The sequence below is a fragment of the Falco naumanni genome, chromosome 3, assembly GCF_017639655.2.
Source record: "Falco naumanni isolate bFalNau1 chromosome 3, bFalNau1.pat, whole genome shotgun sequence".
NCBI lineage: Eukaryota > Metazoa > Chordata > Aves > Falconiformes > Falconidae > Falco > Falco naumanni.
In genome coordinates this window covers 15,544,636-15,570,826 of record NC_054056.1, presented here as the reverse complement: position 1 = coordinate 15,570,826, position 26,191 = coordinate 15,544,636, and the positions used below count along the sequence as shown (strand labels likewise).

The 26,191-nt window shown below is 48.0% G+C and overlaps 2 protein-coding genes across 2 annotated transcripts in view; one reads left to right on the top strand and one right to left on the bottom strand.

Moving 5' to 3' along the window:
* Nucleotides 1-2,751: 2,751 nt before the first annotated feature.
* Nucleotides 2,752-7,153, top strand: LOC121085655. Its single transcript, XM_040588531.1, has 2 exons — nucleotides 2,752-5,786; nucleotides 5,829-7,153. Exons 1-2 carry the CDS (start codon nucleotides 5,096-5,098, stop codon nucleotides 6,083-6,085), a joined length of 948 nt encoding a protein of 315 aa, XP_040444465.1. The 5' UTR covers nucleotides 2,752-5,095; the 3' UTR covers nucleotides 6,086-7,153.
* PRDM16 (PR/SET domain 16) overlaps nucleotides 6,326-26,191 on the bottom strand; it is a 53,485-nt gene continuing 33,619 nt past the window's right edge. The window contains exons 9-14 of the mRNA XM_040585695.1: nucleotides 23,319-23,488; nucleotides 21,307-21,384; nucleotides 15,100-15,269; nucleotides 14,098-14,272; nucleotides 12,603-12,833; nucleotides 6,326-8,947 (exon numbers count right to left, since the gene is read on the bottom strand). Of these exons, the coding sequence (XP_040441629.1) occupies nucleotides 8,935-8,947; nucleotides 12,603-12,833; nucleotides 14,098-14,272; nucleotides 15,100-15,269; nucleotides 21,307-21,384; nucleotides 23,319-23,488 (837 nt within the window). The 3' untranslated portion in view covers nucleotides 6,326-8,934. The remainder of the gene's footprint in view (nucleotides 8,948-12,602; nucleotides 12,834-14,097; nucleotides 14,273-15,099; nucleotides 15,270-21,306; nucleotides 21,385-23,318; nucleotides 23,489-26,191) is intronic.

Here is a 26,191-nt window from a genome sequence, read left to right as displayed (position 1 = left end):
GCGGCGGCGGCCGGGCCGCGGCGGGGGCGGGCTGGGGGCCGCCCCGGGGAGGGACCGGCAGCGGCCCGGCCCCCTCGGCCGGGCGGGGGCGGAGGGTCCCGGGGCGGGGCGGTGCCGCTCGGCGGGAGGATGCGCTCGACCTGCGCGCCGTGCCGGGGCCTGCCGGGCCGGCGGGAGCGAGGAGCCCCCTCCCCCCCCGGCCACCTGCCGGGGCTTGTCGCCGGTCCCCCGAGTCGGGGCTTGCGCAGCGCCGCCCTGCGCCCCGGGCTGTCCCCAAGGTCACTGAGGTCACAGCGTTCTTGGGCATCCCCCTCCCCCGTGTCAGGGGGTGACAGACCCCCCGCTCCGGCCCCGGTCGGTCGGGCCACCCGCACCCCGCTGCTCCCGCAGGGGCGGCTGCTCGCCCGGACGGCGCCGCCGCTGGCCCAGCGCCCTCAGCCCGCCGGGCCGGGCCCGGGCTGGGAAGGGACTGGAGCGGGCCGGGCCCGGGCTGAGAGCGGACCGGGAGCGGACCGGGAGCGGACTGGGAGCGGGCTGCTGCGGGGGCGCGCTCGGGGATGCACTTCGGGACCGCGCTCGGGGCTGCGCTCGGAGGTCGCCGTGCCCGGAGGTCGCCGTGCCGGGCCGTGCCGCCGGCAGCCCCAGCTCCCGCTGCCCCGAGCGGCTCCCGCGCGCTCCCTGGGAACAGCCCCTTCCCTGACCTCCTGCCGCCCCCCCGCCCCGGTTCTCCCCATCCCCACAAACGGAGCCTTTTTCTCGCTGGTCTGTGGCGAAGCTCAAGTGCTTTCCGGATGACAAAGTCCACTTGTCAGCAAAAGCCTTTTAAAAGGCTCCGTTCTCCTCTTGCCGCGGCCTGCCTGACAATCCTTCTATTATCAGGGCTTTCTTATCCCACAGATTTTTTTTTCCCCTTCGCTCCGGGGCTAATAAGGAGCAAGGCTGCCAGCCGTCACGGCGGGGCTGAGGGTTTCTGCTCCAGAGTTCAGCCGCTGAGACTGAAACCTTCCCCGGCAAACTCCAGGGAAGGGCTATTATGCTGGATGTGGGATGCCATCATTTGCTCCCGATGAATGACTTTTTGAGCAGAGACCATTCAGCAGCACGGTAATGCACGGTGTTAGCGCAAAGACCCTGCTTTCAAGTCATTTCTGCTCCCAGGGCCCCTGCTGAACCATCTGACCGCTATCACTAGATAGTTCACCAACTCTCAGCTCATCGTTGTGAAAGGAAATATCCTTGACATTTTCAGATAATGCTTCATCCCAGCCCGTCCCCCCACCCCAGAACATCCTCACTCTGCCCCACACAAGCTCCCCAGCGAGAAGAACGCATCCCTCCAGCGGGATGCTGGCATGGCTCAGCAGCACCGCCTGGTCCTCCCGGGCCCCGGCAGCAAGGAGGGGTGTCCGTCATTTCATTTCAGGGTCTGTTGTTTCATTTCTTGAAGCTCTTTTGAAGTCTTACCAGCCAAGTACATGAAGTACCCGACAGCAAAGCGAGAGGGCTCCTCAGCGTTATGCCATATTCTTCACCGTGGAACCCTCCTGCCAGGTCTGGATGGCACGAGCGCCAGCAGCCATCCCGTGTAGCCCTTGGACGAGGACAGGAAGGTGCTGCCAGCCCCACCAGGGCTCCCTGCTCACCCCCCCACCTCCCTGGAAACCAGCCCCCCCATCAGAGCAAGACCAAAGAACAGGCAAGCGAAACCCACGGGCGAGGGTGGGAAGTGCCATGGAGCCTCACGGGCTCGCCGGGAGGATGTGCGGCACGGCAAGCAGCCGAGGCGGTGGTGCACCAGCTTCCTTCTCCACCTGAACAAGCCACCTGGGAAGAGGAGGGGTAAAAGCTGTTATTTTTGCAGCCTATAAAGATTTGGAAATCCAATTCTTCATCAGACTGTTTCTTCCCGTCAAACACCCAGCTCGCTGCTCCTGTACAGGGTTCTCAGTGACGTTCCCCTTCAATTCCCCGAACACCCTCATGCTGCTCCTGTACACTGTTCTCCTTCTGTGACGTTCCCCTTCAGCTCCCGGGCTCGCTTGGCCCTGCTGCACCTTCACAGCCTCCCGTTAGCACAGCCAGCAAGTCACTCCCACCCCCCCCCACTGCGCATGCCGCTGCGTCTCCACCGCTCCTCCAAGAAAAAAAGCTCACAGGACCATGGCTTATAAAAGCACACAGGTTTATTGCATATCAATCTCATGTATAAATTCATTGTAGCATTGGAAAGATTACATTTGGTATACATTCCTATTCTACAGCATTAACCTCAAAATCAGCTTTTTCTATTCATTATTTTAAAGGAATTTCTCTACACAAGTACATTTGTCTTTTATCACAAGCATCAAAATGAAATTTGTAAAATCGCTTTTTTTAATTATTTTCTACACTTCATATCTTTTATTTCATTATGCTCCCAACAAAGCGATTTCATATTAATTAATAACTGCCAACACTTTTTTTTTTTTTTTCCTTCCTTGGCAGTTCAAGGCTTCTAGCCTCAGACGCAAAATCTAATCACATATACAATAAGTGCATCTACGGAATTTTTTTCTTTTTAATAAAAATTTCACAAACAGACACAATAATGACTGCTAAACACAAGTCATGCACAGTTTACTTATAAACATAACAGAAGCAATATACAATCAAGAATGATATGGAACAAGCACCATCCTCTTTCTCAATGTTTTTTAAACATATGAAAACCAGACATTTACAATTGATTTTAAAAAACACTATACAGTTCTAAAGCAAGAAAAAAAAAAAACAAAACCAAACCCAAACCCTAAATCATATCTGTATTGTAACAATGGGAAAAGGAATGACATAGGATGCACAGATTCATGATTCTTGCAAGCACAATATATATATGTTTTAAATTACAACTTCTGCAGGCTGGAAATGACATCAGGGCAAAACATCTCTTGCTCTGAAGAGAGCAACGAGAATGTAAAATACATTGAGAATTACTTTCAGAATTACTTTGTTCACATGTGAATTGCACATTTGGAAATCAAAGCTGCCTTTTTTTTCTGTTTTCATTCTTTTTCCAAAGTGGTAACAAGAAGTAATGACAGAAGAAAAGAGAAAAATAATCTTGGAATCATTCAATAGCATTTTAGTCACAGTATCACTCAACACTACAGAGAAAAAGTGTCATGGCTTTGTGAAAGCACTACTGACCATCATCTGGGAGCAGAGGGTTTTGCCCTTACGTTACCAGCACTGATCGAGCGGACCGCATCGCTCCCTGCCCATCTTCCAACAGGCAGAAACGGGCAGGTTCCTACACCGTGATGCTTTCCCCCTTCCCCCGCCACACACACACACACAAAATACAGCATGTAAAAATCGAATGTAAGTCAGCAGATTGAAATCGGCCGAGGGGAGTGGGCTCACAATCCAGTGCTTTGATGCTTAGAGTCAAACGTGTTCATGTCATTGTGCAAGTGCTTTTCAAAACGCTTCAGATGAAGTGAAAAAGAAGCCGTTTTCAAGAACGTCTATTGAAAGTCTAAGTGCTGGTTAGGGAGAAATCGAAAGCTTCCACTAGTTTGTTTTAAGCAAGACACAAACCAAGCTTTGTGTTTCATCCTGGAATGCAGTCAAGCCAACTTGGCTCGTGTTTTGCTGTTTCACCCCATTTGGTTTGGCTTTGCTGCCGGCACTCGGCTGCCGCCCTGGAGCCCTGTGCGCACCTACTCGTTTCTGCTGCAACCTGCGGCGCGCACACCCAGCCGGCACGGGGTGCGTTACAAAGGCACGCACCCAGGCAGCCAGATGCCCCGCAGGAACACCCCTGTGCACCCACGAGCAAATCAGGTGCTTCTGACCCGTGTCTGCTTGGCACATCCCGTGGGAGACCCCGGTGCTCCCACGCGCTCGGCACCGCGTGCTGCACCTTCGGCTGCCTGCATCAGGCAGTGACTCACACCAGTACCGACCACCGGCATCCCAGCAGGCAAGAGAAAGGGAAAGCACGTACAGCAGACCGATTTTCTCCTCCCTAACTAGCTGAAAGGTTTATCTGGGGTCGAAGTCGCATTCAGAAGCAAGGATGCTGCTCGAAGCACCGTTCCTGCGGCAGCACTGACCAGCCAGTGACAGTGGCATCCACCTCACCTGGTGACACAGAAAATTCACAGGGCTTCTCCCCTTCTCTCCTCCTCGCTGTTGTGGCAATATGGCTATGAGATGTGAAAACACTTTTAATAAATAGATCCTACGCAAATATTCTTGGGTTAAATCACACCTCGAGCGGTGCCCTGGCTTTCCAACAAACAGCAGATCTTATCGCCATCCCTGCGGCTCGCACCTTGCTGTGTCACACCTCCCTGGCACAACGCGTTAGCGGCGTGGGATGGCCTCCAGCACGGCAGCTCCACATCCCACCGAAGCCCAGGGGCCTGTCCCCCCACGCCCCACCCCCACTGGGAAGCACAGAACCTTCCGCAACACGCGCACCTCTCGGGAAACATCCTGCAAAACAAGGGATTGCTATTGCTCCAAGAGCAAATCAAAACCTAAACATCTGCTATGAGCTGCAACACATTTCAAGTGCAATTGAATGAAAGCTACAAGATAAACAGAGATTCAGTGAGGCTTTCTGTTTATTTATCTTAACTGCGGAAAAATTAAAACTTGTAATCAGTGCTAAATTAGAGGAGTCGGGAGATCCTACAACAAACAGACACTAGCTAAAGAAAACAGGAAGAAAACTTAATCAGGAAATATGAAAAAAAAAAATCATTTCATGATTTAGGAACTAATTTTTAATGTCCTCAGTCCCTGTCTGGATTGGACCTCCCTGTCCCCGGGCAGCAGCACGCGGCAGGAGATGCCCTTGCTCCTGGGGAGCCCCGGGGCAGTAACGGCGCAAGCTGAGGCAGCGTGAGGAGCTGCTGGCAAACTCAGCCTCTGAAGGAACAACGAGACAGACAGGAGGGCTGGGATACTGAAGGGAAGACCATAGACACCCCAAATAAATCCCCGCAGTAACATTTGCATTTCTTAGTACTTGGCCCACATTTTGGAACCCAGCTCATCGCTGCTCCTTCAGCTGCTCTGTCCCCTCCTCACGCTGAGCAGCGTGATGCCAGCCTCTTCAAAGATTGCTTCAGCGATGAAGAAAACGTTGGGTCAGAGCACGCAAACACTTACTGTTACCCACAGATCTTGCTCCATCAAGACAGACACTGCTGCGGTCCCTTCAGAAAGATGCTCAGACGTACAGTTTACTCCAGGCAGGTACCAGGAGCCACGGAGCTGCAGCTCAGGCTTTCGTGCTGTAACAGGACAGGACCCATCTACCCCCGTGTGTAAGGCTGGGCTACATTTCTGTGCTCTCCTGGAGTGGGGTCCAGGATCCTGCAGGGCCAGACAGTCCCATCGGGGCCGAGTGCTTCTGTGGGCCGTGGCGATGGGCCCCAGTGCCACCAGCGCTCACTGGATGAGTCCCTCGGCATGCACGGGGAGAGCAGCTGGCACAGCTCAGGGCTTGCAAGCCGGTGGCCTTCCCAGCGCAGGGCATGGGGGTGCTGCGGCGGAGTGCACGTCTGCCATGGACCCAGCGCTGCCACCATCTCCGACACGCTGCATCCCATCAGCGGGGTCACCCCGGCTCTGTCAGCTGCTCCCTCCTGGGGTGGCAGCACCCGCGAGCGCCACCACGTCACCCAGCTCCCGGCTCTGCACCTCAGTGCCGGTGGGGAGCAAGGGCTGCTGGGTGAGACATGGCATTGGTGGCATGGCTTGCTGGCACAGTGGCATCACTTGCTGGCACGGTGGCATGGCTTGCTGGCATGGTGGTGTGGCTTGCTGGCAAGGTAGCATCACTTGCTGGCCCCCCGGCTGCACCCGCCGGCTCCCGGGTCTGCCCCGGCACACTGCTCGCCCTGCGGAGCCGGGCTCCCGGTGCTCGGTGGCCGGGCGCGTGGGGAGGGGCTGCTGGCTTTCGGGTGGGGGCTGCGTTTGCTTTCCAAGCGGCCGAGGAACTACAGAGAAACCTTCGTCTAACGCACCGGTCACGTCAAGGCGAACTAACAAACCCTATGATTGTCTGGAGAATCGGCAGCGTGACTAGAGCAGGGCTGGTCAGGGTCATTTGGCACATGGACAACATCTTCTTACTCCCTGGTTATCAATCATACAACATACAACCTTAATTACACAATTTTGGTCCTTCACTACGTACTTATATTAACATTATTTCTTCACAATAATGATACCTAATGCAAAAAATACTGTTAAGGAAGAAATAAAATAAGAAAAGAATTAGCAAAAAATTACAAGTTATATACAGATTAAAATAAATTCCATCAGGAAAAGAAACAATTCTTTTATTATTTTCAGTTGGCCCCCGTGGGAATAATTTAAAGGCCAAGCGCCTGGGCAGGGCTGTGCTGCAGCAGCAGCAGAGGCAGATGTGCGGGGACGGGGCCGTCCCAGCCCCTCGCAGAGCCTGGCTTCTCTCGACATTGGCAGCTCTCGGGCCGACGTACCCAAGAGCTTTGTGCAAATATATGAAGCAGTTCGGGTTACACTGACTGTTGGTCTCAGAGCCTTGGGCACTTTCACAGGATGTTGTCAAAAACCAAAAAGGAAGGGTAAATTTTCTTGGAAAATACACTGATGCTGCTAATATACCTTTTGTTCCTTCTGTACCAAAGCCACCCTAGATGCTTTCCTCTGCGGACAGCCGGAGGCTCCCGGCTCTCTGAAAACAGCCTCACGTGCGCTCTGGGGCGCGGAGCGAATTGCCACGGCATCGTTCCTAACACACCCTCCGCTTTATTCCGGTAGCTGTTTCCTTTCTTTTAGCATGCTGGAGTGAGGCTTCCCCATTGCATCTCTCCTCACTGGATGACACAGGAGCCACCATCCGTCCTTTCCCACCCCGTGCAGGCAGAGCGGCTGCGCGTCTCGAGTACTTACAGGCGATCACTGACGGCTGCGTGCTGCTTCTCTGAAATCAGCCATTAACCCAGTTCTGCAGGCGTTATTACCTGATCAAAGCACTTCGCAGAAGCAGACCCAGCACTAAAATATGCTGAAGTAAATGGGAAAAGCTCCTCTCGGCTTCACTGGCTTTGGATGCAATCCTTACAGAGCCAGCCTGCCAGAGCACCCAGACTCCCCGCAGCTGCCAACGCAGAACTGCAATGGGCGAGATGCAGAGGCACGCGCTTGCCCTCCGTGGTAGCAGTAGTCCAGTCCTCAGCATTTCCCATTTTTAGATGCTGTAATGCAACAATTCTTAGGACACGCACTCTAAACTTGATCTGCGTAGCTGACGGTACCCTTTGCAAGGTCTAATTGCTTTCCTGATTATTCCATAATTCAGCTTTACCTGCAAATCACTGCTCCCACAGCAGATTGTAATCGCAACGTAGACTAGCATCAACATCACAGTATTTCTGGAGGCTGCTTTGTATCAGTAACGAAGATGAGACTTTGAAGTGATTTAAAATCACTCATAAAACACCTGTGAGCAATTTAGAGTCAGAGAGACAATTCTATTCTTAGTGATGTGCTTGAATAGAGGGCTGTAACCCTGAGGTTGCTCAAGCAAGGAAATTTTAACCTTTCTACTTAAATTATAGGCCAAGTAGCAGTGTGTGATGCATAAGCAACCATCCAGCATACTAAAACAACTGCACGAGTCAAAAATTTCTGCCACAATTCCCGGATACTATCAACACTGAAAGGATGTCGCTCTAAACAAAACCCTGGGAGATAAACTAGAAGATGTGTCCCAATTGCCCTTCATAAAGCGAGACTCGCCACCTCCCACGCTTTCTTGCACAGCTCCCCGCTCCAGGTGGGGGTTCAGCCCGGGACCTCTCTGCCTGGGAAATTCTGAGTGTTTTCAGCAGCTCAGTTGGGGGCAGCCAGGCCAGCACAGGGCAGTGCCACAGCCCCCCGTCCTCCCACCCCACAGACTCGCTGAGCATGGCGTTTTCTGAAACACTCCCGATGCTTCAAGTCCAAGCAGCAGCTTGGGCTCACGGGCAGCAGCAGAGATCGAAAGCTCTCGCAACCTTGCAGTGTTGGTGGAGACAGAAGGGCGTTCAGGGCACAGCCGATGGGCGTGAGCCACGTATTTGCATGATACCTTGATAACCCCAACCTCAGCAATGCTCTGGGCTGAAGATTCCTCAACCAGGACACTGCACGTGGTGGATCGTGGGCTCGCATTCCAGCAGCTTTGCACTGTGCCGGTATGTTTTGTGGGGAACAAAGGATAGGACGGAATTTCTGTGAGAGCACAGAATTTCAAAGGCTTTTGGGGGTCAATTAAGTGGGTTGAATTTACCCTTCCCTGGTATAACTCTTCAGTGGCTGTGTCAGAATTGCACCAGGGATAGGTCACCTGGCTCCCTTTCCTTCTTGCTTCGCTGTTCAGCTGAATTGAAAGGAAATGCTACCGAATGGTTTCAAGCTTTCATTGATACGCAGGCTTTACTGGCTCAGTGAAACTGGTTTGTAACATTAGAGGGGCCAATATTTGATTGCACTGTTGCAATTCGTGTCTTGCTCATGCTATTCCTATAGACTGTGAAATCCTAGGGCTGCATCAGGGTTATCCAGTTTTGGAGACGTCCGTTCTGATAAATTAGAAATGAAAACTCCGGATAGATAAAAATGCAGGACTTGTAGGTCAGATGCGACAGGTTTCCTTCTCAGCCAAAAGTCCAGACGACTCCCTGAGGCCCTCTCATCCATCTTCTGCTTGCTAGGATTTTTTGCTAGGATAATTGCAGCACCACCGCCTCCTCGCTTGGACTCTGGCCAGTGCCTTGTTGACCTCTCAGAGGTGGTTGATGGGGTTAAAGGTCCCCGACTCTGAAGCTGCTCCTGCCATGTCCAACCAAGCACCCAGAGAGTTCTGGGAGGACGCGTGGAGGGGAGCGTTCTCAGACAGGGACAGCATCATTGCATAAGCCTGGAGGAGAGAAGAGCAATGCAGAGGACACGTGTGAATACACACACAGGACAGGCTATAACAAACCCTCCAAAGCACAGCACCATCTAACCACACAGGACATGTAGGCCAGCCAGCACCCCTGGGCCCTGGCAAAGAACCTTGCCAGTAGGTCTCAATTTATATCCATACACCAGGATGATACCCATCACTCCAGCTATGCAGATCTGCCAGTGTATAGGCAGCTGTAGGGTTAGTCAGGAGAGGCCATCATTCCCACCAGCTTTTAAAGGACCAAATCCATTCTGTGCCGGCTCTGCACTCGGCCACAAACCCCACACCTGAGTCTAGGCTCTGCTCTCAGGGGAAAGCAGCTACCAGCAGAATGCCAATTATTTTGTTTTGTTCTTAAAAAAGTACACCTACAGACAAGCAAGTGGCTAAGCGCGGCAGGGGCCCCAGCAGTGGCGCAGCCATACCCTCATCAGCTGGAACCCGATGGGCAGCGGGCTACTTGTTGTGACTCACTGCTTGGAGGTGCCCTCCGCTGCCTGCAGAAACCTGCACGTATGTTCAGGAATACAGGCATGAAATGCTCACTGGCATTACCGCTGTGTCCGTATGTCCTTGTCAGGGAGATTTACTGCTGCGGTGAAACGGTTAAAAGTGTCTGCTTAGAAAAATGCATTGAGGCTTCTGCTTTCTCTATAACAATCTGCTTGTTTCTTTGTAATCTGGATGCTCTCCCTCTCCCAGGACTACTTGTCTCATACAGCTGTGCATCTTTTCAGAGCCCACACAAGTGATGTGAAGGCTTAGGGAGATGACAATCTCACATACTGGAGGTGTAAGCCAATGTCACCGCCACCCACAACCTGGAACAGAGGAGGACCTTGTCCCCAGCCTCCCTTGCCTACATCAGCTGGTGCAACGCACGCTCCTACTTGGCACTGAACTGGTGGCTGTGTAGCCCTCTCCTTCACGCTGAGGTTACTGAGGTTGCCCCCAGCCGCACACAACCCTTTGCAGGACAGAAGACAAAGACCGTACATTATCTGGGACATCAGTACGACGCTCAGTACAGCAGGACCCTGAGTAATGCAACTGTAACAGTGACCATACGAACCAGTTACCCGACTTCAGCCTCCCCTCATAAAAACTGAGAGTCAGTTCTACTTGTCAAGGCAACACATTCAGGTGCTGTAGGTGAGTGCTGGGAGAGCACAGCTTGTTAGTGTTACGGACATGCACACTTCTAAAATTGCTTAAAAGAAAGAGCAACAAAGGACGGTGCTGCTCATGCACATCTTGGGTTTTACCGTTACATTTTCTGCACAAGAGAAGGTTCGAGCGATTCACTTCTTGCAATTCCAGTGTAACCAGTCCTGTGTATCATACACTACAAAATCCATTCAAAAAACCAAAATATCCCCCCATCCAAGCACAGGCTGGATGTAGTGCAGTGTAAATTTTAAAAGAGTGAGCTGTCCCTGAGTCGTTAGCACGTTTGGCATATTAGTAACAGGACACATGTAAGAGTCAGGCAAGCAGCTTGTGTTTAAATTCATTTCACCCAGAGGCAAGCTGTGTCCTAGCCTCAAGCAGCCCTTCCCCAGCTTCAGCACTAGCACCTACTGTGAAGAAGGACAAGAATTTCATAATTTTGGGTGACCATAAATCAAAAATCATGTTCTACTTGGCAACTGCACTAAGCTACTGCTTTGCTGGACATTGAGAATAGATTTCATGACAAATTCTGTTGCTGGAAGGTTAGAAAGGGATTCCAAGGCAACAGCTACACTCCCCACCCCCCCCCACCAAGGGGTGGGTATGCTCTCTCCAGTCCAGTCCGGTAGTGGAACTTCACTGACTGGTTCTTTTGTGAGAATCCTTTTGTAGGGATCAAGACGTGAACTTCATAAAACTTGACTGAGTATTTTGGTTTAATGACAAAGCAGAAAGCACAAACGGATCTGCCCCATATCCCCAGATTTTTCTCAGAACTCCAACACGTGCCGAGACGTCATTCTGAGGTTTCTTGGTGGGTCTGAACTGGCCTAGCTCACAGGGCAGATTTCTATTTTATGGTTTGCTTTTAGAAATCAGGGAGGTAAGTGAGGAAGTCCTCTAGACTTGCTGGATTGCAAGTCCTGGAAATCTTGTTGCCTATTGCACCTTTGATAATCAAATCCAAGGATGCTTTCTTAGTATATACCAACTAAAGACCCATCCCAAAGTGTAAATAAATGATAAGTTATAAAAACATTTATACAAACAGAGAAAAACAGACAGATGCCTCTATCTTTCTAGATAAGCATGTTCCCACAGCACAGGCTAAATGATAAATTCATCTGGTGACCTAAAACCGATGCCCACTCCGTTTCTCCTCTATTTCAGTGTAATTGCAACAAGACACAGCTCACACACGATTCACACATTACAGTTAGAATTCCTGCTCACTGGAAGAGGAAAATAAACCTTAGCTAAAGGAGGCCAGCTGCCTGCTAACCCTACTGTACGTGCCGGCGGCAAGCTAGATAAAATGGTCTGTCATATACCTACCTGGTTTTTAGCCTGCCTGTACAGAGTCTGTTTTATTGTCTCAGAGTCTAAGGTGGAATTAAACACATCTTTAACTTCAAATGCTTCCTCGGCTGCTTTGCGAAGATCCAGCCCCTTCCCAAAATTCGGCATCTGCTCCAAATCTAACAAGCCGGCTTCGTCCTCCTCAATACACCTGTACCAATGACCAGGGGAAGGGGTTGACCTGTTGTTAGCTCATCTCACCGTTCACATCTAGCCAATGTGAGTGCTGCTAACCCAGTGCCTGCATGCACATACATGGGGGTCTCACAAGCCACATGCGTGAACTGACACGGACAAACACCAAAATGACACGAAATGCAAGGAGCAAAGAAAAAGTGGAGAGCATGACTATGCACAGACAAGCACTAGTGCTATAGAGATCTGTCGTTCAGCGTGGCTACGATTCACTTTGGTCTTCTGTGTGGAGATGTCCAATTGCTGCCCACTCCTTGAAATGTTTGACACTGGACCAGTGCCTGAAGAACACTGCTGAATTTTCTTAAAATAGTGATGCACTGAAATCCAGATAGATACTACTTTGCATCACGGGACGTTTGTTACGAATACCAGTGGGGAAACTGGAGGCAGACCGAGGCAGAAAGCAAGCTAAGCCTACACTATGTGCAACAAACCTCAATTTTAAAGGCATCTAGGCATGGCTTGACCTTGGGAAAAAAAGGCTTCACTTTTTCCCCGAGCTCTGAGAACTCCACTTGAAGTCAACCACATTTTGCTACAACTAAAATGGCCAGAGCAGCACAACACGTATGCCTCTTCCTTTGCCCTGACCAGTGTTTTAGCAAGAAAGACATTATTTGCTGAACTGTGGTACCATGAAAATGCTGTTTTCTGTGTGGAACTAACTTCTTAAGTCTTGGATAGACACCTCAGCACAGATCCTCCTTGCAGTCCACTTGTTTCATGTCCCCCACCATGGTGAAAATGGAATCTCTCAAGTGAATGCTTAAATCAAACTGGAGGTATGATACATGGCTTGAAAAATAAAACAAAAGCACTCACAATCTACCACTGACACAGGGCCAGAAGTCTGAGCCCCGTGTGACTTCTCGAAGGGAATGGCCCACCTCACCTTCGGGTGTGGTCAAAGCTCATGGTGAGAGATGTGGGCTCTTCATCTTCTTCATCCTCAAATGCTCCTCGGGGCTCTGCGGTGGGTGATACCGTTTCATCCTGTGACTTCCCTGTCAGGCTGTCATCATCTTCCTCTTCCAGTTCTTCATCTTCATCATCCACATCTTCTGTTTTCTCATTTGCTAATCCATGACACTGGGAATTGCCGTCAATATCCTGGATTTCTGGCCTGAAATATTTCGTCAAGGGCGGGGGCAGAAGAAAGAAAAGAAGAAAAAAAAAAAGATGCTAAGTGCATAAGTCAGGCATTTTCGCTGTGATGTTAAGACTTTGAGAATTTTATGCACGTGTATGAATATAGAGACATATTTATGTACATATGCATATTATTTAAACAGCAAGGAAAAGGAAAACAGACATGTTTCAGGCATTTAAAAGTCAGCCTTCCACCATGTCTTGAGGGCTAATACGCTTGTCAAGTACGTACCAACTCCAAGGCTTTTCAAACTAGAATTTTGTCTGATCTGGATTTAAATGATAGCTTTCCATCTCTTGAAATATGACATCTGTGGGACAAGTGACTTTCCTCCTTCTCTGTCCTACTGTATTCTAACAATCTGCCTTCGAGCAGCCACGAGGAGGAAGCTTTCTCACGGTGCAATCCAACAGCCAGCCTAAGTCCTCTCTCCTATTATTTTTGTTATTCATGCCCATGTGGACCCAGCGGAGCCCACAACACCGGCAGTTTGACCAAGAGAACAAGAGTGGGATCGCCAGTGCTACGGACTTGGAACCAAGAGGATGCCACCAAGTGACCTAAAGTTACGATTAACATCTGCACCAGAAACTTTAGGTCAGCATGTTTCACACGTCTTGCTGTTCTTTAGGTGGGTCACACCGCCATGTGGATTTCTCATACTTGCATTTTGGACTTAAATCTTAGCGTTGGGATTAAATAGCTATTTGGGAAATCAGGATAGCAGCAGGTGAAATATCACTCTGTCAAAATAAGGATAATTTGAAATGAACTAACAGACTAGTAAGGCAGGTGCCTCTGGTTCCCTTAGTCGGCACTCTGAGCAGTGAGGGAACAGGCCATGTGGCTTCATGGCAGAAGGAAACGGTTCAATAATGACATTTTTATCTAGAGAACAAATTGTATTTTCGCACAACTATTGCGCTGGAGCCAACAGGAGCCAACAGCAGCCGTGGGCCGCCCTGCCTTCTAGTGCAGCTGCTCCTGAAATGTGCCCCACCGGCTGCAGCCACGGTCCGACCCTCAGCGGCTCCCTGGTATCAGCCTTCCTACCTTCAGTCGCTGGCTGAAAAGACAACACTGGGCTTAGAGCTTGAAGCTGAACGCGTTTTCCTTCCAAACTGTTACACTTCTCTCTTTTGTGCATTTTAAACCAAGTGCTGCAGGGCAGAGGCTGACTGGTCTCTCAACCACGTTAACAACACATGTCACCAGGTAATTTTATTTGCTTGTCTACCTTTTATCTGCTAAAGTTGACGCTTGGTTCATCTCACTATTTGCAATAAAATTTCTGATTTCAGAGAAATACGAATCCTCTTTTTCATCTAAAAGTGCATGGTTGTCTGATTCCGAGTTGGGGGAAGAGGCACTGGTCCCAAGGTGGTTCGTAATGACTCCGGAGTGCTGGCTCACTGAGTGAGGGAAACAAGAAAAGAGAACAGGAGAAACTATCAGATACTGTCAAAGCTATTGTTTAGAGGAAAAATCAAAGAGGAATGTTACGCAACAATCCCCTCACTATATATTAATGTTTTAACATTTAAGAGAAATCTCATGGGCCAAAGCAGCCAAATAAAGCTTGTGTTTTCCAGACTTGACCTACAGAGAGAAATACGGTGATGCAGCACTTACAGATGCTATATACAATTTAAGAACCACTGTCCATTGCAAAAGTGTTTGCCTGTAACTCTTCCGTATATATATATATTTTTTTTCCTAGGCTGGGAAATCACTTAGTAGGATTCAGCACAGGAATGTCTTCCTTCAGTTTTTATTTTAAGGCAAAGCCAATTTATCTTCCTGAGCTTCACACGTACCTACAAAGGCATTTCGGGATGAAAACTCTTGGTAGATTGGTAGAGCTTGACATGTCCACGTCAGCATTGTACCAGGAGGTCTCACAAGGTGAGGTTATGCTCCCTGGACAGAGTCCCCAGGAAGTGAGCATCACGACTGCTATTTTATGGATTGCAAAAGGGCACATGTAAGTAATACCTGACAAGAGCTTGGCAGCGCGGAGCACCGTGCATGACTGTGTGCACATTACAATCAGGCATCGCAGATAAACGTGTCTCAGGACGCACAAGGAGCTGGTGTTTGGCTTTTTTTCTACCTAATGACATTCAGCCTTAAGAAACAGTGCTTTCCAGAAAGGTTTCCCAAGGACCAGAGAGACCAGACCATGGTGTCTTCTCCCTCCAGTGCTGCAAGAGAACCACCCAGCCATGTCCTTTCCTACCTGGAACATTCTCGTGTTCGTGTTTCTTAAGATGTCGGTCCAAGTTGGTCTGCTGCCCAAAGCATCGGTTACACAGGTGACATTTGAATGGCTTCTCCTTGTTATGGATGTTTCGAACGTGCCGCTGGAGGTTGGAGGAAATGCTGAATGACCTGTCACAGTATTTACACCTGAAAAATAGAAGCAAATGCCAAAGAGTGCAACGTGAGGGGAAAAAAAAAATGCAAAAGAAAAATCTGACTATCAGAAAACCAGAAAACGTTGGTCTATAAATCTTTACTCAGCTGAGGACCTGGGAAGCACGAGGCATTAATCATTCCAGACAAATCTGATATTATTGTTACTCAAGGAGCACAAAAAAAAGGATTAGGATTAATTGAGAAGTGAGTCATCCAAACAAATAAGAATTTCAAACAAAATAATTACTTTTCCACACGTGAATGTGAAAATAAGAAAGGTGAATTTATTTCTTCCACCCTTCTCATTTTGTAGGGGAAGCAGGTGAAATATGGCTGTGGAGGGAGGAAAAAGGAGACAGAAAGAGAAGAAAGACGGGAGGGTAAATGTACAAAATAGCTCTTAGCTAGTGTATCCCTACACGACCCAGTAATCTGGACATACAGAAGATTCCAGACTTTGTGAAATTCCTTGTGGTACTCAGGATGCAGGCAGTACAGCATGACTTTAAAGGTAATTATGGTTATTATGATAGTACAATAGCTCCCAAGAAATACACTGGAGTTTCCAAACAGGGTAAGATTTACTCCTATGGAGTAAATATCTGGTTTACGATGAAAAAAATGTGGAATTTAAGAAGCCAAGCCAGAATGTTTAGGGAAACTGGCTGAGTAAAGAAATGTTCCCTCTTTGAAACGAACCTCTGCAGGACCCGTGGTAGACGCGTTGGAAGCTTGTTCTGAGTTGTCTCCCCCCTCTCTGGATCCAGATTCCCTCCAAATAACAACAAGGCTTTGCTAAACCGTGGTGCTTGGTGAAGTGCCCCCCCAGCAGAGCAGGAAGGCAGGCCATGTACTGAAGAGGGCAGCTTTGAGCCGCGGTGGAGAGTTCCAGCGCTAACGCTACAGAAAACCTAATTCCTCTTGGAATCCGCCTGAACCCCTCATTAGCTCTCCCTTGAAATACGTCATTTGTAGCTCAACAAAGCTGCTCTCCTCATGGCTCTACTTCCAAACCCCATGAGAAGTAGAATCCCTTCCCCGCTACAGACCTCTGCAAATCCTGGACACTTACGGCACCAAATAAAACCTGTCCTTAAGCCCTCGTAATTCCAGAACAAACCCGTTTGCTTTAGCAGAACTGCTCTGCGCTCCTCGAACCGAGAGCAAAATTTTCCCCGCTGGGCTGAGCCACTATTTGATCAGGCAAGAAGCTGGCGCTGCACATGGGCACATTTTGGGAACGGCGTTAGTTCCCTACGTGAGGAGGGCACCCAGCCCTTCCCCACCTTCTGCTCCATCCCTCCAGTATGAGACGGGATTTGCCTTGACCCTACGGACACCCTACAAACACAACAGGTTCAAATACGGGAAGGAGGTGCGAGTGTAAAAAAATCTATGCTGTGAAACACACACATAATTTCCAGATGTGCCACAGCTGTGATTTTTATTTGGTCTCTAAAAAGAAATTGATATTATTTTTGGAAATAGCAGAGATACATTTATGAAACACTCTCTCTCGCTGAATGTTTATGGATTCCATGTCCACCTCCAAATTTCCTACCGTTAAATCACCAAAAAGGATAAAGAGCTTTCAAATAATGAACCTTTATTATCATTAACCTAGGAAGAAAGTAAAATCTCTTTTTAAGCCACAGTTTTCCCAGACTTCAAAAGTCTTTCATTTTCTCAAAAACCTTGAAACCAAACCCCAAGGTTTCTCAAAAAAACTTGTTTAACTAAGGAAAGCAAGGCATTATTTGAACGCCAGCAAGAACAAGCACGGTTTATACACAGAGGGTTGATCACACACAGATTTCCAGCTCTTGCTCTCCTCCTCTCCGTTAGCCACTGATGGATTTGCTCTCAGGAGCTGCCAGGCTTCGGCAGCTCCTACTGTTCAGCGCTTCAGAAAACTGCGATGTCCAAACCAGCCAGAACCCCTGTTACCCCACGGGATTTCCACACGCAGTTTTGCCCAGCCCAGTTCTGCCGGTGCTGGATCAGCCGCCCCCTCCTCGCCCCTGCTGATGCCCAAGGGCTTTGCTCCCTGCCTGTCCCCACGCTCCGTGCCCTTCCCAGCTGGGCACTGCTGCGTTGCTGGTGTTTGGCTAATGCCTGGCAGCACCGGACTCTGCCGTGCCATGCTGTGCCGTGCCGCCGTGCCTGCGGTGCCCCGCGCCGGGGCTCCTGCATTACTCACACCAACAGCCCCAGGGACTTCAAAGGCAGCGCTCGCCTGCGCAAGGCAAGAACGATCGGGCCTCCGGTATGTCCATTTATTTAGATGTTCAGGAAGTCTTTGAAAAGTTTCCCCTGACAGGTCCTTGCTCTAACGATGAGCTATGTGGATGCAGGGTAGGGTACGGAGAAAGGATAAAGAGCTTGTTAAAAAAATAGAAAACAGAGGGGCATTGGAAAGGAGCAATAGCTAATGTCTGAAAGCAAAGGGATGAGGGAGACGTACTGTATTATTTGTGGTCCCAGAGGGGTCGGTATTTGGATCTCTGCTGGTTTTAATCTAAATAAATGACCCAGACAGAGGAACCAGCTTCAATTCAGGGAAGGGGTGAACGCAGAGGCAGGAGAAGAATAAAATTCAAAAGCAGCGGTATTTGCTTTGTAAACAGGCTGACAAAATGCTAGTAAAGTTTTTTTCCTTATCAGTTTAAAGTAACACACCAATGGGCTAAAAAAACAGAAAGTAGGAGTGAATGAGAGGGAAGAATGAGCCAAAGCTGAGGAAGGGCCGGCATCCCTCGGGGCCCGAGGAGCGCGGGTACCTGGGATAACACCACCGGCAGGGAAAAACAGGCGGCAAGACCCGGTAATGTAAGAACGAGTCACGGAGCTAATCACTGTGTGACTACACGGTTTGGGAACACTCCACGTGTGACAGTCAGGCATTTGATAACAGGCTTTGTAGAGTTCCAACAGCATAACAGCACTTGCAAAATTTTACACTTATTTGATGATCAACGTGAGCTGTAAAGACCAAATTGCAGGAACAAAGCACAAACCACATGGACAGCTAATCTCCCTCTGAGTAACTCCTTAACCTCAAGCACATTTATGCCAGGGATGAATTCAGGCTACCTTTTTAAAAAGAGAAAACGAGAGAGAAGAGGTACTTAGTGAGCTATGTGCAATCTTAAATGACCTGGTAGACATCAGCTTTAGTTGTTAGTTTCAACTTAATGCAGATAACAGGACATGGGGGCCTACAAGGAAATTAAAGAAAAACAAATTCAAAACAGACGTCAGGAAGCACATCTTTATAGGAGGAATCACAGCCTTACAGGCAGTGCTTCAGGACTGGGTGTAATTCAAGAATCAATTAGAAGGCATCCTGGAGGGAACAGACATTTAAGAGAAGAAAATAAAGTCTTGCTGAATCAAGCAGCTTTTAGTTGTTCTCAGTCCAGGTTTGATGCAGCTTATGTGATTCTGTGATTCCAGGGAGTGAAATCAAAACTAAGAAGCAAACCCACCACAACGATGCACCCTTTGGGTCACAAGGAGCTTCCCCAAAATCTGCCCCTTCTGGCCTTTGCCCGGTAAGCTCAGACCGACAGCAAAGCCCTGGGGTTTATGACCTGAGTTTCCAGGTAAGCCTGATGTGGTTTTACAAGCCCAATGTTTCTTTTGCATTTCTCTGAAAGAAACAGTTAAGTTCGATAGTCCTTTGTACCACTGGGTTTTGAAATACATACTACGGAATTTTGGATGTAGTGTGGGAAAAAGGAATGAAAAGAAGCATGCCGAATTTCACCCTAGGGCATATTGTCTGAGTCTTTTCAGGAATCAGTTGATTTTTAGGAAGTGAAGGGCATCACAGGTATTTCTTACTCTTCACGTAGCACTTTCCCTTTACAAAAAGAATTATTTTGCCTCCTTATTGCTCATGTGCTATTAATTCCTCCTTTATACAGCAGTAAATAGGCACCTAGGAAGTTTAAGTGACTTGGTAAAAACCACACCACATATCAATGACAAGCAGGAATCACAACCAAAACACCTGATTTTCTGGCCTGCCCATTCCCTGGTCTACACTCGGACATTTGGTCAGTTTATTTTAGCTTTAGGAACACGTTAAGTCATATTTGGATGACTATATAACACTGACAGAGTCGACAGAAAAAACAGTTAAGCAATGAAAAGTTATGAGAAAGGCATCAGTTAAACACTGAGAAGTCAGCCACCTCCTTTTACCTGCAAAAAGTCGGCACTTAAAAAAGACCCAAGCTTTCCAAACAATTACTGCTGCAAAAGCTGGAAATCTCAGTTCTCTGAGAGCAAAAGAAAAGCAATGATAATTAAGCTCTTCTGTAAACGCAGCACTAACTCTCAGGAGTGCTATTATAATGCAACATTGTCCAGAAGTCAAACCCCTGTTACAAAAAAAAACACACAGGCCATTTTCTGGGAGAAGACCAGATCAAATAAATCTTTATTTTCCTAACCTTTGTTAAGTCGCAAGTCTCCTTTTTTGGAAGAAAATTGAACTAACAATCTCTGAATAATCGGGAGCAAGCATTTTAGTCAGACAGGCGTGTATAGTGAGTACACACTATTCATTCAAGGCGTATCAAGTAATGCAACTGAAAAAATCAGAACGGGGAATGGTTCCAAAATATATGTCTGCTTTGGAGAGTTGGGTTTTTTTATTTTTAATATACCTAATGTCTACACTCAAAATTCTGCATGACTCTGTATGGAAAAAAAATTTGACTCTGTATGCACCAGCGATTACAGTGTGCGAGAGAGTAGCTTCTTAAGTTAAACTAAGCATAAAAATTTGATGTATTTGACCACATGGCCTTTTGCTGCTCATAAATTTGTTTGTGTTTCTCTTTATATAATAACTATTACATTAGCTTTGTTGTGAACTTATGACTGTGTATGGAAATACCATAATATCAGCTACCAAAAATGAAACTAACTGAATTGTTACTATTGTTTGACAATGCGCAAAACACTTACTCACGTTATGGAAAACACAGTGCTTGATTTTCAGCGAGCTCTCAAGTCATCACTCATTCCGTTTTGCTCATATAGGTACCTATTCTAACTAGAAATCAACCGAAGCATGCTTTTTTTGCCAAAGTTTTTTGAAACGGACTGCAAAACACCAGGAGGAAACACTGGGGGAAAAAAATCCAACTCTGTCTTCCATGAGAAATATTCCTTTATATACCTACACACACATACATGCTTACATGTACCTTCTTGTGAGTTTGAGTCAAATTTAAAACACTCACTTAAACAGGAGCCCCTTTATGAGAAGCAGAACCCGCGTGTGCCCAGGCTGGAGCATCATGCCCGCCTGCAGGGTGCTGGCCCAGGATGGAGGGGTTTTTTTGCAGTTTTGCAAAGCACCCTTTTGCATAGACATCACGCAAACTCAAGCATAAAAATCACATCACCTTGCCCCACAAACTGGCAGAAAACAGTCGTTCAGCCTTCTCCCTTAAACACCCATCGAACGTGTGAAACAGCACGCGACTCTCCCCGCTCTCAGCACTCTTTTTAAACTTTACCAATTACAGGTGGAAACTCCAAACTGAGATTTTAAAAGCAGACAACACTACAGGGCTTCTCTTTCAGATTTTGATCCACCACTCCAGGCACCTCTGATATGCATTAGGAAAAAAAAAATAGAATTAAAATCTACCTAGAGCCGGCAGTTAACTTACTGGCAAGCCCTTCAAAACAGCCCGACTTTCAGAGACATTCAGCACCTCCAGCTGTCCTTGAGATGAATGGTTAATGTGAGTGTTAAACAACACTGCAAATCAGACCACTCATTTGCCAGCATACATCTAAATATAAGTTAAGTGTCTATCTTCAAGCTGCCAGGCCTGATTATTTTTGGCTGGTACACATAATATACAATCCTATGAATCACTATATGTAATGCTATGGGGCCACGGTATTATGTTGGCACAGGTTTATAGAAAGCAGAAAAAATAACAGAGTGGTGAATGAGGAGTGTGTTGGGAAAGGGGTTTTGTCTGGGGGGCAACATCACCTGTAGGGCTGTTCTCCAGTGTGTGTCCGCAGATGCCTTGTCAGGTTTGCTGAGCGCGGGAAGATCTTACCACAGTACCTAGAGAGTGAAAGCCAAAGTCACCATCAGTGCACGAAAGGCCTGCCACACCAGGTCACTCACAAGCACTCTATCAGCAGCTACTATCGACCTCGCACGTGTCATACCGCTCCCAACACTGGAAAATCCCTGAAAATCCCTTTATTCCCTAGAGACTCTCAGCACCGATGTACTGGGGGAGGAAGATGGGGAGGTGACAACTAACAGAGCAACACCCACCCCCGAACAACAGGGTTCTCAGTGGTGAGAGAACTGGTGCAACCCATCCCCATCCCAGGCACAGCACAACAGTCGACCACGCTGCATCACTGGGAAGGGCAGGAAAAAAGAAAAAATCCCATTGGAACAGCCAGACCCAAATGCTGGCTGACAGAGCAGCTCGTCTTGGAGGCCTGGGCAAGTCCATCGGAGCACAGCAAGGATGTAGCGACCCATCCCCAAGATACTCTCCCAGCTTCCATCTGAAGTTGAAGATCCTCCTGAGCCTATGGTTGAAGATACCCGTTCTCGATGATACCCTTTCGCTGAGTTTCTTCCATCTATTTTCCTAAAAGCTTTTTGAACGCACGTACGCGTTGGACATCCACAGCCTCCTATGGCCATGAGTTCCTCCACTGAACTGTGTGTCGTGCGACAGAACCTCCTGCTTGTCTGCACCTGCCACCCAGGCACTGTGCTCCGTACCACCATGACCAAGACTCTTTAGTCACTGCCATTTCATATTGTTTGTCGCTTGAGATTTTTATGGATCTCCTTCACAGCCCTGTTTAGTTGCTTAGCATAGATAATCCTGATCGTCCTTCCCGGAATTCACAGAATTTTCTTCTGGTTAAACGCTGCAGCACTGTGTTTCTGTTACTGGGGTATGCTGCTGCGAGTCTGACCGTCTGCTTAGAATAAGGAAATGCAGCAATATGAAATGAAATAAAGAGAATGAACTGCATTCCACAATAAATCTGATTCACAGTAAACTCAAAAGGAAGTGAGATATAAATAATAATAATAATAATAATAATAATAGGGAAATAAAATATTAAGGATGAAGGCTTACAGTCTGTGACTCTAAAAGCTGATGCTTACTGTTACAGAAGGAATGCATGAGCAGACTTTCTTAATTTCAGAGACATTCAGCACCTTCAGATGTCCTGAAGATGAACGGTTAAGGTGGGCGTTCATCAATAATAAAAATCCAAACGTTACCTTGTGAGTGCATATCTAAACGTGCTTAGTTCCTATTGCAGGTAGAAACCTCAAATTTCTAACTATCCAATGAATTTGAACCCACAGCTTTTGTGGCAAATTGAACATAAGAGATCCATCAAACAAAATACGTACCCCCTTACTGCACCCAAGAAAAATGCAGTGGGAGCCACCTCTAGTAGCTGCAGGTAACTGTGCAAGCAGATAACGGTTTTTATTCCCCAGTGATCTGCTCCAACACGAGCTCTTAGAGCTGCAGTGGATATGTAAGTATCGATGTGAATACAGTTGTGTTTGAAAAAGCTGTTTACTGTATGCTGGTTTTTAAATTCCATTATTTTGCATAGCTGGGACTGGACACAGCTGAGGTTACACTCGCGCTGAGAACTGGGGCGTTTGCTACCACGCACAGGAGACTTGGCTTGGCAAATTCTGTTTGCTTGAGAATCTCCAGATCTGCTCTCAAGGTTATTCAAAATTACAAAGAAAATAGAAGATGCTGATTTTTCTACCAGACAAAACAAGCTATTTCAGAGCGAATTAGTCATCAGAAAGCTCTGTTCTAATTCTGCCGCTTCTTGTTTTAACTCCCACCCTTGCCGAGACATAGAGATGTCACATGCCGGTGCCTGGTGCAGCATCCCAGCTGTGGTGGCATCTTCCCAGGGCTGCTGCAACAAGGGGAGATCTGGGGGTACAGCCGGGGGTACAGCCGGGGGTGCACAGGCCCTTACCTGCAGGTGTAACGCTCCTTGCCCTTGCGCAGGATGGGGTCGGACAGCGTGGGCGGCGGAGATCGGAAGTTGAAGGGGTGATGTGGAAGGGGCTGCAGGGAAGCGCCGCTGTCTGCCTTCATGGCTGCAAAACTCTCCAGTTTCTCTGTCATTGTTTCTATGGCTGACATCTACAAGTACAAGGCAAGATCTCACGTCATAAAAATCCACAGGAAGAACAGTATCTGATGCATAAAAACATGTCTTTTACCCCTGGTGTGTTGGTCAAAGCCCGTTGCTGATGTTTGCACTTACTGTCAGAAGCTAGCTGCTCCGTGTGAAATGGAGCCACCAAATCCAGCCGGGAAAGACAGAAATAGCGTGTCAGGCTCAGAGAAACCAGAAAAGATACAACTGGCAAAGCCGTGCAGGAAGCATCATAGCTCAGAAACGGGGCACTTGTTCACCTCCTGCAATGTGCATGGGCTTACTTTCAGCATTCCAGATTAAAAATTATCTCAGAATACTCCTGGCTTCCCTCTTCCCAGGGCTGACACTATCAGGCACCGTGGTCAACTGCTGGATGTAAAACTCACCGCCCAACCCCCCCCCTCTCAAACAAAGAACAAAAGTCCTGGATCATGAGGAGGTTTGGGCTCTCCTCCGGCACCCGCTACCTTGGCACAGGCACGGAGGGACGGGACATGAGCTGCGGGCAGGGCAGGCAGCCCAGTCCTGCTTGGAGAAGGCAGGGAAGTTTGGGGCAGAAGAATCCTGGCTGGAGTGGGAGGGAGCCCAGGGGGATGCGTGACCGTGGATCAGGGAGCTGGGACAGAGGAGAGGCTGGAGGGGTAAGGAGGGAGCAGCTGGGGAAGAGGAGGAGTTAAGCTCAGATGCAGGATGGAGGGGGTGCACAGAGAGTTTGCTGGGTGAAGAGGCCAATGTTTTAATTATATGGAAGAAAGGTTCAGAAGCCAGTAAAGGTGATGGAAGGATGGGTGGGAGGTGGCTGGGCTTCCTGGAGCGAAAGGGAATTCCAGCCAAAATGCTCTGTGTGAGCTGTGGCTGGATGAGTTACGGTCAGGAGGACCACAAGCTCCACGCTGAGCGGGCGGGGGGCGGCAGGCACTGAACAAAACCTTTCTGGGTGCCTTTATCGGCTTTGGTTTGCACGAGACTGCAATGGCCATGTTCTCACATAAACACTGGATTAAATGCCACACCAGAAAAAGGGAGAAAGGGAAAAACCTGGAGATACAGGGGAAGGGTAAATAAAAAAAAAAAAAAAAAAAGCATAAAAATCCTACCTAAAGAAAACCACTTTTACTTTCATTAGAGCAAAGCAGGAAATCCAAATCCAAGAGAGAAATGCAACTTCGAGGACTACGCTGACATCTCCAACATTCAATTTTATGCACTCTTGAGAGCACTTTTAAGATACCAAGCAGAAAACACGGATAAAACAAACAAGGCAGCAATAAAGCTGCCTCCTCGCTGCAGATGACATCATCGGGAACGAAGGGAGCATTGGGGGGAGTGGGAGCCTGAATGGAGAGGCAGCCCGAGCGCTGGGGCGACAGCGAGCGAGCGGAAGGCGGTAGGAAGCCATATATCAAAACTAGATGCTCTATTGTACAGGAAGGGCTGACCTTTTGCACGTTTACACTTTATTAAACTGGGCTCGGGGGCGGGGGGGGGGGGGGGGGGGGGCGGGGGGGAAGAGAGCCAAGATATTGTTTAAAATGTATGACTATAAAAAAAAGTTGTCTTAATCACCAAAGAATACATTGTGGAAGGCTGACAACCATTCATAAGCTGTAAAAAAGAGGAGTAGTAAAACCCATTTCCCAATAATAGATCCACAGCCCCTTAGTTGGAGGCTCCCAGCCCATGATAAATAGTAAGTAATACTTAGCGCCAGCCACTTGAAAAGGTTACTTGATCATTTACAGCAAAAGCTCTGCCCCAGCTGCCAGTCATGTAACAAAACCATCATGTTAAAATGCTATCCGGATCTTTCAGAGCTATGCCACTCAGCCCTTTGCTGGAGTACCTGGAGATATCTTTTGTTGTGCCCTGTTCTTTAGGCACTTAGTCAGAGATGTTTGCTGGCTTGATAGCCGTAGGCTTATTTTAAAATTCTAAACACCGGCCATAGTGGTAAAGGCACTTTGCTATTTAGGGAACAACTGCCTGGTTATAATAAAAAAGAAGGGGAGAAGAAAAGAAACTTAACAGGTGAGAAAAGGTTTTCCATTGAGTTATCAAAAAGTTACACCATTTGTTAATGTTGTCCAGAGTTTCATTTAAAATCGATGATATAGGAATAACTCCCATCAGAGCAGAGAAACTACTGTCGACGACTGGCTCAGAAATAAAAGTTGCCTGCAATTAAGTTTGAGAGAGAAAGCATCTTCCGAATGCTCAGTCGTATCACATCTTTTGGCTTCATCACATCCCACCCAGGGCCCTCAGGAGAGCTGGAGAACTGTTCACAGAAGAAAAGGCTGAGACCAGACTTGTGTTTAGAGTGAAAGAAACACACGCGGAGCATGCCTCTGGCTGAGCCGGCATGTGAACGCTCGTCCAAATGAGGATGGCAGAAGCACGAGGCCCTGAAAATACGATTTCTTAGGAAAAGATCCACGATAACAGCTGGGCATCTGGTAGTACAAATCTCACATGCTCCTGAACAAATGACCCGTCTTCGTTCACCGTATTTGAAATACCTGACCGATTTCATAGCACGGGAACAGCAACTCGCTAGACCAAGTGATCTTTACACAGCGACCCGCTTTATTAAAAAACAGTTACCAGGAAGTTTCGGGCTTGAGTGATTGTAAATTTTAGGCTATTCTGTGTGATAAGCTATTAGAGATAACCAGACCTTCCAC